Source organism: Buceros rhinoceros, unplaced genomic scaffold (assembly GCF_000710305.1).
Source record: "Buceros rhinoceros silvestris isolate BGI_N320 unplaced genomic scaffold, ASM71030v1 scaffold13334, whole genome shotgun sequence".
NCBI lineage: Eukaryota > Metazoa > Chordata > Aves > Bucerotiformes > Bucerotidae > Buceros > Buceros rhinoceros.
Window position 1 is genome coordinate 3,735 of NW_010406561.1, and position 18,588 is coordinate 22,322.

At 40.6% G+C, this 18,588-nt stretch overlaps 1 protein-coding gene across 1 annotated transcript; it reads left to right on the forward strand.

Annotated features, from left to right (window-relative positions):
- Positions 1–3,362: 3,362 nt before the first annotated feature.
- LOC104491697 (EH domain-containing protein 4) lies at positions 3,363–11,307 on the forward strand (the record flags this gene model as incomplete). Its single annotated transcript, XM_010134161.1, has 3 exons — positions 3,363–3,775; positions 7,713–7,877; positions 10,771–11,307. Coding segments are annotated over 3 exons (1,115 nt in total), but the record flags the coding sequence as incomplete, so codon positions are not given.
- Between the last annotated feature and the right edge of the window lie 7,281 nt (positions 11,308–18,588).

The window sequence follows — 18,588 nt, forward strand, 5'->3', positions numbered from 1 at the left end:
CTTATCTGGGTGCAAGGGCCGCTTATGACTTTATAATATGCATTTACAAGTAGATGTACTTGGTGAGACATAGATCCTCAGGCTGGATATAATCGCTGACATCAGCAAGAGGCTGAGAGGTACCAATGTCAAATTTCCAAATTTTTTTGATCAGGTTTTCCAAACTGCTCAGTGTTGATGTAGTGATGCTTGACTTTGAAAGCCCTGATCTGCACACGTGCACTGTAAGTGACGGGATCCTAAACGCACTATCCCAGTGCTGTACTAACTTTCCTTTCAAGATTATTGCTTTGACTAATGGGATAGATCTGCATTTTGTTCTCTGTGGGGACAGGGTGGAGAAATCATGAAATCAATTATGTGAAATGCTTGGCTGAAATATTTAACCATGTCATTTCTCTGTAGTTCAGATATACTCTCTGTAACCAGTGAATCTGTACATAGAATAGGTGAACTTCTAATGACAAACTTCCATTAAAATGAATAGATCTTTTCAGATTTTTTGAGGTCTTTTTCTTATTTTCCTATTTTCAACAAGTGGACTTTTCTTTCTCAAAGCGAATGCTTCATTAATATTAATATTTAAGTTTATTGCTGATTAACATACACTTACTGATTGTACGTTTGTTTTTACAGTTCAAAATCCATCATACATGTGGTGGGAATTCACATATTTAACCAGCCTTATAAGTCACCTTCTCGTTTATCCATTTGTGGAAGACTTAATAGGCTTTAACTTGCTTCGTTTTAGAATCATAGAATGCTTGGGGTTGGAAGGGACCTTCAAAAGTCATCTAGGCCAACCTCCCTGCAGTGAGCGGGGACATCTTCAAATAGAATCAGGTTGCTCAGAGCCCCATCCAACCTGACCTTGAATGTTTCCAGGGATGGGGCTTCTACCACCTCTCTGGTCAACCTGTGCCAGCCTTTCACCACCCACACTGCAAAAAAATTTCTTCCTGAAATCTAGTCTGAATCTCCCCTCTCTTAGTTTAAAACCATCACCTCTTGTCCTGTTGCAGCAGACCTTGCTGGAAAGACTGTTCCCATCTTTTCTAGAGCGCCTCTCTAAGTACTGAAAGGCTGCAGTACGGTCTCCCTGGAGCCTTCTCTTCCCCAGGCTGAACAACCCCAGCTCTCTCAGCCAGTGCTCCTAACAGAGGTGGTCCAGCCCTCTGATCATTTTTTGTGGCCCTCCTCTGGACCCGCTCCAACAGGTTCATGGCGTTCTTATGCTGAGACAGCAGCTGATGAGAGTCTGTGGTGCACTCATGTCCCTTCTGCGCTTTTGCAATTATGTATGTTTCATTTCAAGCATATTTCCTTCTGCACTGTTCCAACTATTGTAACATGCAAATTATATACAAGATCTTGCTTCTTTCCTGCTATATTTTTATAAAGATAAATTATTCATACTGGTTTTGAGGAGACTGGTGTGAAGTCAGAAGAGTTCACTGTGTTTTGTGCAGCTTTCCTCCTTGCCTCCACCTTTCATCTTGTGTTCAGCCTTCAGGAGCTGGTCATAGGAAAGAATGTCAGAAAGTACCAGAGCAGCATTGTTTGGAAAAGGGCCAGATTTTGCATTCCATACAAAATAATCCTTTTAATGGGAAAGATTGTTGTCTTTTTTCTATAGCCAGGTAATGAGTATGACCTGCATCCTTTTGGATCCTAACAACACCTTTTTAACGTAGCCCTCTCCTTTGTTTGATGTGCCTGTCCTGGATTTTTAGAGAAGTTTTATTATTTGCGGGAGGTGGGGGGAACAGGGAAGGTGGGTAACATGGGACATTTTCCTTCTATTAACTACAATTTCTGGATTTTATTTCTTGTTTGTAATTTATGTACAAAACATCTAAAAGTGAGTTCTTTCCCGTGTTGCTAAACATGCAGAAGTATGCTTCGTAACAGATCTAGAGCTCATCATGTTTTCCTGTTACTTTTATGTATGTCTGCTTTTCTTGATGTTGGCTCTAGTCAGGTTTTACTGGAAAGCAAAGAAAGCTGATGTGGTTTTGGTTCCCTGCTAGAGACCAACGACTTGAAGGTGTAATGAATGACTTGACTGAGCCAGCATTGTTTTAAGAAAAGCTAAGCAACTCTACAATGTCCCCATACGCTTTTATTTATAATGTTTAAAAGCTCCTGAGGAGAATGAGTGGTGAAGAGTGTTTTGTGTGTATGTTTTGCTTGTATCTGGACCAGGTATATGAAGTGTCTGGATAATTGGCTCATGTATGAGTAGTCCGAGGAGTGGGTTTTCTTTCTGAGGAATTGGAGGTTTAACGGCTTATCTTGCTTAGCTGGGAAATGACTGAAGACACGCTGGAGGGCTCGCTGGTGGAGCTTTCTTTGCTGTTACTTGAATGTATCCTGCTGGGAACAAAGCTGTAGATTCTGTTTAGGTTACTTTACACCAGTCCTTGCTTTTTGACCGCTCCGTCTTGTAGCTCATTTCTTTCTGAGAGAAAGAGGAGGGGTGGAATGTTTGCTTCCAGCTCATACATACATTGCTGTTTCTTGCTCAAATGAGATGAGTCACATCCCTGCCAAGCCCAATGCCTTGTCACTGGTGGTGGCTCTCAGTGGACTAAATGTGTCACTTCTGAATAAAGAGTTTCTGAATGCTGTTTGTGTGGATTGAGTACCAGCTGCATTTATAAAAGCATTCAGACAGGTTTTATGAATAGGCTTTCTTTAGAACATCAGAAAGTTTTTTCAGATGATCAGAAAGGTTGCTGCTCGTGTTTTTTAACCTGTCATGTCCCCAAAACCATGAGCAACACAGGCACATTACTTGTAAATTGTATCTCAGTCTGCTGTGGCAGAAATAACAGCGAGTGTTGCAATGCAAGAAGAGATGAGTTTGGAGATGGTTTTACGATACAAGTATTTTCCGTTGCTGGATTACGCTGGAGTGCTGCACCTCAACTGTCTTTCTTGTTAGTACGGGTAGGCAGTGCTACCAAAGTGGCCAGTGTTAACAATGGAGAGAGCTTGTGATAAGAGACCTGCTTAGCTTGCTCGCTCTGATGCAGCCATTGCTCCTGGGAAGAGGGAAACGTGAGTGTGGTGAGATGGTAACTCATAGCTGCACAAAGATAGTGACGTGAGAGGTAGATGGCCAGGTTGAAGGAAGGGCAGTGATAAAAACCAAAGGCATCAATAGTGAGAGCGGTCTAAGGAAATGTAGGATACAGTTGCCTCAACCTGATTGTCCAGAGACGTGCTGCTCCAGGTGTTCCATCTCCTCTTTCCACCAGGTAGATGCTATGATCCCCTTGTTCTCCATCCCCAGCCCTACCTTCTCTGAGGCTTGCTTTTCTGAATGATGAGACTCTAATAGTGTATTCTTCTTTCAGGCTATGACTTCTGCCAAGTCCTCCAGTGGTTTGCTGAGAGGGTTGACCGCATCATCCTTCTGTTTGATGCCCATAAGCTGGATATATCTGATGAGTTTTCAGAGGCTATTAAGTCATTTCGGGGCCAGGATGACAAGATTCGAGTGGTGCTTAATAAGGCCGACCAAGTGGACACACAGCAGCTGATGAGGGTCTATGGTGCTCTCATGTGGTCCCTGGGAAAGGTGATCGACACTCCAGAGGTGCTGCGAGTCTACATTGGTTCCTTCTGGGCCCATCCTCTCCGAAACACGGAAAATCGAAGACTCTTCGAAGCCGAGGCACAGGATCTTTTCAAGGATATCCAGAGTCTCCCACAGAAGGCTGCTGTGCGGAAACTCAACGATCTCATTAAGAGGGCAAGACTTGCAAAGGTAAGAACAGATCAAAAAACTTAAATTAATTGAATGAGCAGTGTCTTCTGTCTCTTGCAGTTGTCTTCTCTCACCCTTCTCAATCTTTGTCTACCTGTGAACTCTGTGTTTTTCAGCAAAGAGTATTGATTTGTCAGTTTTTCAAGGAAGAGGTAGACACTCAGGATATAGAAGCAAGTAGGAAAGGAGACTTGCGCTGGGATGCCTCCCTGGCTTTAGAGAAGGGTTTTGATGCTTTTTAGGCCATTAAAGCTATTGTTTAGGGGAGTGATCTTTAACTGTGCAGCGAGGGAATCTTAATGCTACTTTTTGGAGATTAATACGAGCTGGTTTTTAACAATAGCTGATATGTAGAGAACACTTGGTGGGGGGTAGGGGGGTAAAAAAACATATCCAAAACTATTCACGTGCACTTTTCTGTATGCTTTTTTGCATATTAATGCCTTAATGCATACTGTCAGTGAGGTGCTGTGGAAAAACACTTCGACTAAATGCATTTAGTTTATACCCTGGAGTTAAAAGATTGATTTAAAACCTCACTCTTGGTGAAGCACAGATAAACAATGAATTGGAGAGGTGCTTGTCCATTAGAATGAAACTCTTGAACCTCTCAGACTGTATCTTTTTCATTCCCAGTCACAGAGACAGTTGGGGTATATAGACTTTGTGTCGCCATATCCAGAAAAACCCATCTCTCGTTATCCAGGGACATGAGTTGTGTCCCACTGTAGGCAGTCCCTGTCACTTCCACTTGTTTTTGGCCCTGGAGGAGTACATGTATTGTGTTCATCTTACACTCACTTGACTAGTGTGCGTGGGCAGGCTGGGTGTAACGATGAGTGTAACAGCTGCCTGTTGAAAACCTGTGTAATCTTTTTGATAAGTCTCTAGTTGCCTTTGAGCAGCTGTCGCTTTAAAGGTTTGCGAGTTATCACCAAGTTTTAATCACCTATTTGTAAAACATTCTGGTTATATTTTCACTAATCTTCACAGTCCTTGCTTAACAATGGTAGCATCACCTTTCTTCTCGCAGCATGACTAGAGTAAGTTTTGGTTGCAGTCTGAAATACTTCTTTGCCTATTTCTCTGATTCCGCAGTGATATTCTTTTATTGTAGCACCGCAGCTGCTGTTAGAATAATAGTTAAAAGCACTGTCCAGCTTCTTGTTGTTTTGAAAAGCGCAAGAATAAAATGAAAATTGATAATTCAAGAATTACAATTTGTTATTTGGAAAATTGGAAAAGAAGGAAAACTAACCTCAGGTACTTGGGAAGAAAGCTGATGGTACCAGACAGAAATTCTAATTTCCTAGGTAGTTATCAACTGATGTAAGCTGAGTTAGTGCAGTTGTCTTGGAACACATTTTCACGTGACTTCGAAGCAAAAATGAAGAGGATTTGCACTTGCATTGATGTAAGAATAGTTGTGTGGGGATATTTATCGCTTCATGTGCTGGCTTAACTCCCTGAATGTGACAATACGCTTAAAGCCTGAGTTTTAGGGCATGCTGTAGCAGTTACTCCCTTGGAAGTTCCATATAAAACCATGTTCCTGGTGATGATGTGTATTACAATACGCTTAAAGCCTGAGTTTTCGGGCATGCTGTAGCAGTTACTCCTTTGGAAGTTCATATAAAACCATGTTCCTGGTGATGATGTGTTAAAACTTGCCATGATCTCCATCTGTTTTGTGGATGTTGTTGGCAGCTTTCTGCTTACATTTGTTACAATGATTTTGGAAGTGGAAAAGTATTGTCTTTAGGTTTTTCTGTGTAGCGTAAAATAAAAGTTGATAAAGGTGGATACAAATTGCAGTGCTCATAGGGCATGCTAATTGAACAGCTGTGGAAGGGGAATAAGCTGTTTATCTGCAGGAAAGCAACAATTTCATCTTGCCAGTGTGATATTTATATTTTCCAAACTGAACATAAAGTACTAACACCCAAAAATCACTTTTTACAGCATCACATGGTATTTTTTTGGTCCCATTTCTGTGCCACTCTGTTCTTAATCTCTTCCAAAACGTACGCAGTAGCAAAACCAAAAGCAAACTGTTAACTTGCTGCCGCGTTTGGGCATTAGGCTTTTCTCTTTAAGTCCTGTGACTTACCATCCCATTTTGAAGAGTGGGAACTCCTCTTATCTACCAGAAACACATGTGCATACTGGCAGACCTTAGACCACTCAGCGTACACATGTGAATCTTAGGGCTTCTGAACTATAAACATACTTCTCTGGTTTTGCTCTAAGATCCATAAAATTACTAAAAATTATTTAAAAGCTTTCTTGAAAACAGGCTTGTTAATTCTGTCATTCTGGACAAATACTTCTATCTATCCTGTTAGAAAATGTCATGGTTTTGTGCAGAAACCCTGATTCTTTATTATGTTTATTTTTTTCTCCTCTGCAGCAGTTTAAATTTATCTGCAATTAAAATGCGTGCACTCTTTTTAGATAGGAGGAAATGACATTGTGCGGTTTATACCATTTTTCTTTAAAAACAAAGAGGTTTTGTTTCCAGTAAACCTCCTAAATAAATAAGAAAAGGAATGGGAGAGCACTTCCCCTGTACAGATTGTGTAAGGCTTATAGACAATACTATAAGGCGCATTCTGTCATATTTTGGTGGGTATTAAGCATTATACTTAAATCACATCTATGTAATCTCTTTCTTCTGATGATGATCTTTTGTCCTAGACTGTCTTCCCCCAGACTTCAAAATTGAGCTTTTTACTGCTCAAGTATGCTCAAACTGCCCAGTTTGATAGACATTTTTTTTCTGTGTGTGAAAATTGTAAGTAACGTGTATTTTTTTGAATAGCTGCACCCTTTTTCAATGGAGGAGGACCTGAGTGCTATAAAGATTTATCCTGTTGTGGGGATCACTTGACTTCAGTGGTCCTGGCCAGGACAGAGCTTAGGAAAGCAGTTTGTTGTTGTGATAGATGTCCTTTGCTTCTAAAAGAAGGCTGCCCTTCTGCTTCCCTCTCGCATGCAGAGTATCAGTGTCCACACAATGAACTGGATAAGGGAACTCGCCTCAGTTAAGCACAACCAGTGTTTCTGTCCTGGACCAGATCACTTGCTGTGTGGCCAAGCAGATCCTTTTGGTGGTGAAAGGTGGCAGGAGTGTGGTAAAGGGGAAGAGATGAATGGTTCATGGTACGGGTGGAAGGAGGGTGCATGGACAGGATGGATGGATGGATTACCTTGATTGTGGCAGACTGGAAACTCATAAGAGCTGTGCAAGTATCAACATGGCTTAGTGCTTGTCATCCTAAATTAATGTCTTTCCTTATATGCTGGAAGGGCCCTGGTACCCGAAGCCATCACAAGGCAGCCATGGTGTGCTGTTCTTCTGGTGTTCTGACTGCTCTGTCATCTCTGGTTGCTGCATACAGACTACTGGTACTCACTTTTCTGGGCGTAAATAGGTAGCAATGCGGTGTCATTTCTGATGGCTCTGCCACTTAGCATACTTGGGTCACTTGAGGCTTCCCACAGTAACTGGTGAGGCAAATGGAGCTGCACATCTCTACCACTGAGACAGATGGGCCAGTATGGCTTGTGCTCTGTGTGTGATCCATGCATGTAGTGTCAGGGTGTGCTTTTGAAGCCTTGCTTTTTCACTCGCTGTTGATACTGATAGAATGCTTCTCCTTAAGTAACATGCTTCTCCTTAACTGCAAGTGTGCATCTGTATTTCTTTTAAAGGTTTGCTTTCTCTCTGCCCCTTAAAGGAATGCTGAAAGCAGCAAAAGCTAGTTAATAAGTGTTCATGTAAACACGAAGTTCCAGAAGCAATTGTTGATAATACCTTATCCTTGAGCTGACTTAGAGAAATGTGTTGTTTCTGTTTATTTATGACCTGGATGAAGAACACTAATGTTATCTGTAGATAAACAGTAGTCTTGATTTCAGTTTTGGTGCTTCTTAGGTTCATGCATATATCATCAGCTATCTGAAAAAAGAAATGCCTTCTGTATTTGGAAAAGAGAACAAGAAGAAGGAACTAATCAGCAGATTACCAGAGATCTACATCCAGCTGCAAAGGGAATATCATATCTCAGCAGGGGACTTCCCCGAAGTCAAGAAAATGCAGGTAAGATGATAGTCTACATTTCCACTGAAATAATACTAACTTTCCAAATTGGCAGGATTGGTGAATTGGAAAAGGTAGGGCAGAGTATCTCAGAATTATAGTTCAGAGTCTTCGGCAGCAGAGCAGCTGAAGTGACGATCATTTGTCTGTTATGGGGTTAGCATGACTTGGAAGCAATGCAGAACAAAAAAATTTTGGTAACTTGCTTAGTGTGCGTCTGCTGATACAGGACTATAGAAATTGTCATAAGGAATCAGATCTTCTGTCCTTTAAGTCAATATTTAGTCTCTTACGGCAGATGGTACTAAAGGGTTTGTGCAAATAAACCGGGAGTGCATACTTACAGGTTAAGCTTGTTTAGTGTCCTAAATGTTGGTATTTATGTTGCTTTTGTAATGCTATCATACTTGGGTGAACGACGATATTCTTAGTCATGTGTTACTCATTTTTACCCTCCTCTGTTCTTGCTCTTACCGTTTGCTGGTGAGCAATAAAGGCAATGTGTTACCTGAAAAGTCCAACTTAAAACTTGTCTCCTCTGAAAATGGTGTGTTACAGCTTTTTCCTGTGCTTTTGAGCTTGTATTCTATGAAGAAGAACCACAGAATAGTTTGGGCTGGAAGGGACCTTAAAGATCAGCTAGTTCCAACGCCCCTGCCATGGGCAGGGACACCTTCCACCAGACCAGGTTGCTCAAAGCCGCAGCCAACCTGCCCTTGAACACTTCCAAGTAAGGGGGCATCCACAACTTCTCTGGGTAACTTCACTGGCACCTGTTCCAGTGCATCGCTGCCCTCACAGTGAAGAATTTCTTCCTTATCTAAATCTACCATATTTCAGTTTGATACTATTGACCCTAGCCCTAACACTACATTCCATGATAAAGCGGGAATCTACCCCTCCCCATCTTTTCTGTAGGTCCCCCGTAAGTGCTGAACGGCTGCTATAAGGTCTTCTCAGAACCTTCTCCTCTCCAGGCTGAGGAGAGAGAAGTTATCAATTTATACTCTTTCTGTTAACTTTTAAATACCTTTTGTCTCTTGTTCCTTTTTTGAACCTTAAGCAATCTTACTACCAACTCTCTGTCACTTTCTTACCTTTTTTTTTCTGTCCTCTGATTTGAAGTGAGTTGTTTGGCGAGTATTCTAGGGAAGAACAGCTAATGTTCCAACAATGCTTTCAATGTATTCATCAAGCCAAAGTTTGCAACTTTTGGATCTCGGATCATGGGCTTCTTAAATGGCCTTTGAATTAGAAGTTACTTGAGCTTGGAAGGTGAAGAACATGAGATCAGGAGCCTGCAGTTCAGTCTGACTAGACTGTGGTCTAGTCATGGAGGGTGCTTTCCAGATGGACACTTGGTATCATTCTGACAGTTTATTTAAGTGGTACACTTCCACTGCTAATCAGTGATGACCAGCTGATTAAACTATGTATAGGGACGCACAAGTTTAATTTATGAACTAAAATATTTAACTTGGGAATTGTTTATTGGCATGAGACAGTAAATTATAGATTAAGCATATGATCTATTTCAGCTAGATTTTCACAGGCAGATTTGTTGGAAGGGTTTCATGAGTTAGGTGTTAAATGGGAGTTGTGTGGAAAAAGTTGACTCTTTCTTCCCTTGCCATTTTTGTTGGTGATGTGAAATGAGAGAATGAGAAAATAATCACTTGACAGTTTGAATATTGAAATAAAATTTGAATGGAACTTTATCAAACTAATAGTGCATGTCACTAAGCCTCGGCAGCGGATGGAAGCACATATATGCATGAGGTAAGTCACTTCTGTAACAAGGAGCAAAATTGTGGGAAAACAAAATTGTGCCAAAACAGATAGAAGGTTTGACCTTTGCTTCCTAAGATTTATTGCATATCATAAAGTTGTACTGATCAGTTCCTGTAAATCAGGTGATTGTGTACGTCACCTGAACAGCGATGGTTGTTGGTTGGCCGTTTTCCTTGAAGAAATCCGAAGTTCTGTGTGCATGGGCAAAGCCACTTGTCTGTGCTTCAGGTTTATTGGGTTCATATTATTGTAGTTCTGGTATGTATGGGAGCAGCTCATTGAGACAGATGTGACTCGTGAAAGCAATTTAACACCGTTTTCAGAGGAGTATTGGCAGGGGGTTGTTTGGGGTTTTAACAACAGCTTCCACTAACTCTCTCCTCCTGGCTCTCATTTTGCACATAGAAATCATTTAATTGCCTAAAACATTTGAAATTTTCCAGAGCTTTAGTGTAAAACATGCTTAGGCTTGTATTGGAATAGCACATACCACCTAGTTAAACATCTCACTGAGGTTAGTAGAAGTTCATGTATGAGAAACTCAACAGGGACCATATGACTCCATGAGTTCTGGCAGCACTTCTGTAAAAAAAAAAAAAAAAAAAAAAAACATTATCACAATTCAGGTTTTCTTTGTTGGTAAAGGACACTTCTGCATGCCCTAATCACAATCAAGAAGCTTAATCTATACAATCAGGTAAGTCATGAAAAGCTCTTGAATTTATTTTAAACTTTAAACACTTGCATAAGTGCTATCAGGGCTGAGGATCTACTTGCATGCTTTCTTTGTTTGGAAGAAAATCATCAAATAGAAAGTTTTTGGGTAGCATTCAACTGTCATGTCTTTATGCATTGCCATTTCGAAAATTGCGTTGTAAATAAGAGCTTATACACTGATGCAATATAGTCTTAGTGTGTTTGAGTAATATATTGGGTGTATGATACGTACGTGTCAGCTTTGCTTCTCCTTCAAGAGGAATTTCAGTTATGGAAACCGCTTCAAGAGATAACAGTTTATTTTAATTTGAAGCCCATTCTTTACCCTCTTCAGTGTATTGGAAATGTTTCTAACTACTGTCCTTGAAAATTTTGTCATTGACAGGAGCTGTTGGAGACTTGTGACTTCACTAAATTCCATTCTTTGAAACCAAAGCTAATTGAAGCTGTGGATAACATGCTGGCCAATAAAATTGCCTCACTGATGAGCCTGATCACTCAGGAAGAGAGCAATATGCCCACAGAGATTGTACAAGGTGGAGCATTTGATGGCACTATGGCAGGACCTTTTGGCCATGGATATGGAGAAGGTGCTAAGGAAGGAGCTGATGAAGATGAATGGATTGTTGCCAAAGATAAACCTGCTTATGATGAGATTTTCTATACCCTGTCACCAATCAATGGCAAAATATCTGGGATTAGTGCAAAGAAGGAGATGGTGTCTTCTAAACTACCCAACAGTGTCTTGGGGAAGATCTGGAAACTTTCGGACTGTGATGGTGATGGGATGTTGGATGATGAGGAGTTTGCGTTAGCAAAACATCTCATCAAGATTAAACTGGATGGCTATGAACTGCCAGGCACGCTACCTCCCCACCTGGTGCCACCATCTCACAGGAAACCTTTCCAGACAGCGGAGTGAAAAATACAAGGAGAAGAATGAAGATTTTTGGAAATCTTTAAACTTGTTGAAACCACAAAAACTTGAAATTAGGCTTAGATCCTTAAACCTCACAGCACATTTCATGCAAGTTACTGAAATTAGAAGCATGGTAGCAGGGAAGCACTCGCCTAGCTGTCCCTGCTGACCTTCATTCAGTCACGCTTATCACAAGTGCCTTGTGTAGATCTGTTTTAAGGTGAAAATGCTTTTGTAGTCCTGCTTGTGTCTTGCTGCCTTTACAACCATAAAGCAGAAGAGCCCAGGTATAAAAAAAATCACGGATCTTCCCAAAAACTAAATACCTATCAACCATGTGGTTCTCCTAACTATATTAAATAGTACAAGGAAGCTCTAAATGTTAAATTCACCTGCTTATACAAGTAATCTGTTCTATACTAAAAACATAGTTTAGGCATTGAGTGAATGTCAGCATCTCTATAGTTTAGGAAAAGGCCTATATAAAAGGAAATTTTATTCTTTTTATTATTCAGTAGAGGGTTAGAGAGAGAAGATTAATGGGGAAGGTCTTTCAAATGCTCAGAATATGAGCAGACTAATTTTAAAACCGCACTGGTAATAGCTAGAACTGCAAAATATTGAAATTATTCTTTATCTATCATCAGTGTCTTATCTGAAGAACTGCTTCTTCAGTTTTATACAGCACTATAGACTCAGTTATATCATTAGAACAGAATCTCCTTTGTTACTTGAATCTAGACTTTCTTTTGAGGTTTCAGTTTAGCACCTCTGCAGACAAGGAAGAGACAGCAGAATGTTTTTGTAGGTTAAAAAGATCACATTTCTATTGAAATCAAGCCTCACTTTCTGTTCAGAAAAGATGCATTTCTCAAAGTCAGCCTTTTCAAAGCATACCAAATTGTCTCAGGAAATTTTCATTGGTATTTAATTTCTACTTACAGGTAGTTATACAGTTATCTATTTTTTTAATTATAATATTTTTAAGAAAAGTTCTTAACTCTTTCTTTTGCCAACATGTAGGTGACAACCACAAAACAGATTTGATTCCTTTGGGGGCAGATGGGAAGGATGAGGAGGCTAAGAGGAGTCTTTACATTGACTGTAAGAAATAAGACTGGTCCCTTCAGATGTTACTGCTTTATTGAAAACAATCTGTGAGAGGAATGGATGCTTAATGAACATTCATTTTTTCTAACAACACAATCAAAGTTGAACATACTGGCTGCTTGCAACTGATTTTTATCAGTACCTTCAAAGAATATATATTTTTGTTCCTGTGAACTTGAGTCTTTCAGGGAGGGCCAGTCCTCTTCTAAAATCAAATTTGGCAGTCAGGTTTGTTCTGTGCATGGGAGCAGGAACTGACTTGTGCTCCACCTGCAATACATAATACTCTACACATCCAAGGTACTGTAGTTTTGAGCACTTTGAGTCTCTGAGACAGAGCAAGCCAAAAAGTGTTTTAGCATCCTTGCAGCAGGGGTGGGCAGGGAAGTAGTTTGAGTATTGTCTCCCAGTTTAGATTTTAGTCACACGTGTTCAGGTTTGTAGGTGATCTAAGAGCCTCAGCTTCTTTTTTCAAATCTTATGTTTGTAGGTTGTCAGTCTCAGGTTTAATACTAAAGATCTTTCCAGACCTCTTATCTCTCTACGTCTATTCCGGTGTGAAATTACCATGAACTTTGCCAGGGCTCTGCCATAGGTAAACAATGAAGCTATTTTAAGTAATGACAGAACACCTTTACCTTGCCAGGCTTCGAGGCTGGTATCAAGGACATCCTGGCATAGTTAAATTGTCCTTGAGGATTTGCTTTTTTTCAAAAATTCTTAGATTTTTCTCTTGTCAATCAAGCATACCAGCTTTATTTCTGTTAGACCTAAATTAGGAGCATTAGTGCATCTCTGTGCACTTCAGTAGAGTTGTGAAACTTGACCATGAGTCTACCTGTGCGACTGTACTTCTGCAGAGTAACTGTTTTTCTGTAATTTATTTTTTGATTGAACAAAAAGTATAGATGTTGCAGGAGTTGCTAAAAAAAAATCAGGCTGCAGAAGTAGTAAAGTATGCTTGTTTGTGAGTAGTGTCTGCAGTTGAAACAAATTCATACACTAATGACCAACTTGACTAGCTTAGAAAGAAAGAAAGTTTGTATGTTGTGACTACTGTAGCACGGGCAGAGCCGAGAGGATCTGGGAAGTTGCCCATCTTCTGACTCTGGCTGCCTTACCTTGCTCTTCAGCAGCACAGGGTTCTCAGGGGGAACCCATGTTTGAGTTCCCACCCTTTGTAGCTTCTGGGAGTGATGCTCCACATGCACTGGAGCCATGTGATCCCATGCCGATAGAAATACCCTGCTTCAGGGAGAGGAGCAGGATAGTTGGAGTTATTTTTCTAGCTTTATTGGTCGTGAAATGGAGAACACAGCCTTTTCTTCAGTCTCCGTGACAGTGTGCTAACTTGGGCTTAGGGGAGACAAATTGAGAGACATCATTTTGATAAGTTAAAATATTCTGTCTAGAAGGGTTGAAATGTTTTGCTTCGTTTTCCTGTAGGATTTGGAAGGGGAATGCACAAAGCGTGTATAGGAGTAGAGGTGGATTTTCTGTTTAACTGGAGGAATAGAAGTGTTTCGGGATTGGCACGTAGAGCTACACGCATAAATGTATTTCTGGGTATGTGGTGCAGTGCATCGTACGTAATTGGTAGGAATAATGTACTTTTCATTTGGACTTTGAACAGCAGTTTCTTGCACAGCTAAACTGATCGTCAGTTGCTGTTGCTCAACGGAAGGGATTTCTTTTCTCACTACCTCCTTCCAGATCCGTGGGCCTTCTCTGTCTGCCTTGCTGACTCTGGCTTGTCAGATCCTGCAAGCCCATTCAGTTGGTTAAACCAGCCAGGTGCTGCAGTGTGGAGAATGTTCTGTGGAGTTGGTGAGTCCATGTGTTAGGAGCATGTGAAGTGAGCAGGATTACTTTCTTCAATGAATCTGTGCTCTGAGTAGTTACTGGGGACAGCAGTATGAGAGTTTGGTGGCCATTTTACGCCTAGGATTTTGATTACATATGCTGTGCGACCGTTCAGAACTGTCAGTAACTCATCCTGTGAAATCGGTGCCTAGTGGCATAGTGTGCTGCCGTAAACCAAATCAGAGACTGCTCCTTTTACCTCTTCTCCAGCTATTCCACACCACAGTTTTAATTCCCAACTCTGATTCTGTTCCCACAGAAATTAACTATTTTTGTAGATTGGAACAGAAAATTGAGGCTACTGCTCATAACCACACTACAGGACCGTGATCCTTTTAAAGCTCTGGCAGCTTGAAGTGGTGAGTTTGCAGAGGTTTTTAGTTGAGGGTGAGGTCCCAGTTGTTAAGAGGAATGGTCTCAAAGCAGCAGTATCGGGTCCCTGACTTTCAACATTGTTCATCCCCAGTACGTGAAATGTGCCCTCCCTTCTTCTCACTTCCCTTCACAATGTGCACTCGCTTTGGCTCTTCATATTGTTGGGATTCAGGCAGTTTGGAGTGCGTCGTTTGGTGGATAAGTGTAACTCAGCACTGCGAGAATGATTGGGAACTTTTTCTATTTTGCATGCTCACTTTATCTAAAATTTTTCTTAAATACTGTGTTTTCACTTCAAAAGCACTCTAATTTTTGAGGGAAGACTTGAGCTGTGTGTTTCAGTTTGTCCAACTAGGCAAAGTTGTAAGTTCATTTTGTTGCACTTTTATTACACAATAAATTCCTTGCAGATACTGTAATATATTTTAATATGCTTTGTAATCATTTTTAGAAAGTGGTGATAATTGCTGATTTAATAAACTAATAATGAACTACCTGATACTTTCTTTTGTAAGCTTCTTTCTGGAAGGTACTGTTCCAGGGACTAGAATTTTGTAATCCTGGTACTTAAGGCTTATAGGCATAATAGCTATTTGGCAAGCTGCTTATTTTCCCACCTCAGTTTATCTATCCACGACAGGTTACTGCTATTTCTCTTCTCTGTCCTTGAACTTGTTTCTGAAATTACTGCCCCTGCCAAGGTTGAGTCCAGAATTATATTTAAGAAGGAAAACTAAAACTCTGACACCTGTCTGTAATTAGCTTTTTATAGCAGAATATAATTTTGGAGTTTCTTAATGTCTAAGCATGGAAATTTTCTTAAAGCCCAAGTATGGAAGATAAAAACAAAAACTTCCTGTGTGGATTGAAAGTTTGAAACTTGAGCGAAGAGACACTTAACTTCAGTGGTGGTACTAACCCTGAAATAAGAGTAGATTAAAGAGTAGTCAAGCAAAAAGTACTTTGATATGTTTGTCCCAAAAAATCCAACTACTATTACTTAATCCAACTGCTACCTACTACTTAATTATACCAATAAAACACTCATGTTAATGTGCTTAAAATAATTCCTCCTGCCCTTCTCCCTCTCCTGGATCCACACAGCTTACATGAAGCGTCTGTAGAGATACATCTGTGCCACTGGGATGCTGCAGTTTGGCTGTAGCTCCTGCTGCTGTCAAACCTAAGCTGCCGCAGAGGTAAGTACGCAGGAGCATTGGCAGGCTGGACGGTTGTGCTCATGGTGGGTTTGTGCTGTGTGTCACATGAAAGCAAGGGTTTCCTGGGCAAACAGTATGTTGTACTGGAGGCTACATTGCTGTTGAATTGCAGCAGCTTGTTTAAACATTTCCTTAAAGCTCAGAAATAGTGTGGAGAAGATGAGGTTTTAATGGGCTTTGGAGGTGGTTTTTTTAGCAGGATGGTGTTTTACGTCCTCCACATACAAGGCATTTCAGACTTCGAAAAATTTACAGCACGTATCATAGATGTTCTGCCTTAATTGACAGTTCATATTTTGACAACAGGAAAAGTAGATCAATGTCCACGCTACCTGTTTGACTGAGGTTTGCAGGAACTGTTACTTCTAATATTTGGCATCCTTAAACTGTGAAGCATTTCTATTTATGTTTACTGTACCATTGAGTTTCTCCAGACCTTATTGGCTCCCATTTTTGGTTTGGGTTTTTTAGGGCAGATGTTATTCTGAGCTCTTCTGATCGAAGGCTCTCTCATGCTGCAAGTACTGAGTGCAGAGGGCCTTTCAGAAAGCTTGGCCTTTGGGCTAGCCTCTGTGATTAGGGTGGGAATCCCCGGGAGAAGTAGTTGATTGCCTTGCTATGAGCTATCTTCCAGAAATAAATCCACAAACCCAGCAAACACCTAGTCCTGGTTTCAGAGAGGATAGAGGTTTCTTCCCAGTAGCTAGTCGAGTGCTGTTCTGGATCTAGTGTGAGGATAATGTTGATAACACGCTGATGTTTTTAGTCATCGCTAAGCAGTGCTTATCCCAAGGTAAGGAGTTTTCAGTGTCCCACGCTGCCAGCGAGCAGGTGCATGAGAAGCTGGAGCGGAGCATGGCCAGGACAGCTGACCTGCCCTAGCCAAAGGGGTGTTCCACACCACAGAACATCAGGCCCAGGATATAAACTGGGGGGAGATTGCCAGGAAGGGCTAATTGCTGCTGGAGCATCATTCAGCAGGTGTTGAGCAATTGCATTGTGCATCACTTGTCTGTCTTGGGTGTTTTCTCTCTTTTTTTTTTGTTGTATTCCTTTTCATTAGTATTATTGTTATATTTTATTATTGTGATTATAATTTTAGTTATTAAGCCATTCTTACCTCAGCCCATGAGGTTTTTTTAATCTGATTCTGCTCCCGATCCCACTGGAAGGTGAGGAGTGAACAGGTGGTTGTGCGGTGCTCAGTTGCTGGTGGGGGTTAAACTGCAACACACCTGTTGTGATCAAAGCACAGTCAGAAAGTCTACATATTTTTTCATGGTTATATTCAGAAGTCCTGTATCTGTACAGCTTTTCTGAACTCTGAAGGAAATATCTCTTCTCTTGTGGAAATCATGGTATTGAGATGGGTTCCTCTCTGTTTTCCCCAGGACTTTGTTATAGCATGGATTTGTACCTAATGATAGACTGTAACTCACTGTTCCTTTCTGCTCCAGTGAATGCTGGAAACTCATTAATGCCGTGTCTAACTTGTCCTCGCACCTATGCTTTTCTCTGAGGTGGGGCTTGTCCGTGTTTGTCCCAAGGTGTTGCTAGCTCAGTAACCCGTATTTGGCTTCAGTCTGGAGCTCTGAAGATTTCATTGTAGTGAAAGCACATTTTACATGGATGACACGCATCTTTTGCCAGAGGCTGTATTTCAGTAAGATTTCTATGTACGATTCTCACTTTTTTAAACAAGGAACTAATCATGCTTACTGATTTCCTTTTGGATCATTCTGTGTTTTTCCCTCAATGCATTCATATCATGTCTAAGAGAGTAGTAGTAAGAAAGTAAGAAATTAACCAACTATGTAATTATAACCAGTAAATTGAGGGCTTGGCAATTTTAGCCTACAAGGAAGAGTAATGGCAATTTTTCTTCATTTTGCACTACACTGTCTTATCTCTCATCTGCTAAAATTTGCACTCTTAAATGTTAAGTGTATATGCAGTGCTGTGTCTCTTGCCAGGTACCTTCAATCATTCCACATGACTGGGTGGCCTTCACAATGAAACTGGGGTGGCTGGATGGGGAGGGAGATGTGATTATAATCAGTGATCTGCTGGCTGGTCGGGGTGGGGACCAAACCCTGAGACCACACCATCTGCATGTTAGTCTCACAGGTTGGTTGTTTTTTTTTTTTTACTAATAGAGTGCTTTATCACACAAACAATCCCCTAAAATACAGGTGGACCACCTCACACAATGGTCTTCCTTAGCGGTGAAAATACCCAAAGAATGAAAATATCTGAACCAGATAATGAAAATACACTGGTTAAATCTGTCGTTGCCAATACACAATTCGTAAGGCAAATTTTCAGTTTGAAGTCCAAAACATTAAGGTTATTCTGGGACCTGAAACCCTTTATCTATGTTTGTATGAAATAGAGAATTACAATCCACTGTCCCATGTGTTCATCCTGCAAAGCATTTGAAGCTCTTATGTTAACCATTTGAGGTTCAAAAACAGAAGGAAAATTTCAAGATAAAGATGTTTTCTCAGTAGCTGTTTATATATTAAGTCCTGATTAAACAAGCACATGTATATTTTCTGTTTCATGCTAGGAAAAATAAATCCTTATTTTGCTTTAACCTGTCCTCTTTTTCAAATGTACCAAGGGGCTCCAGTTGCTTTGAATGATGTAATTCGACTGTTTTGCTTGAGTTTTGCTTTCTGTTGCTGTCATGTCACTGCTAGCCAACTATTGAAAG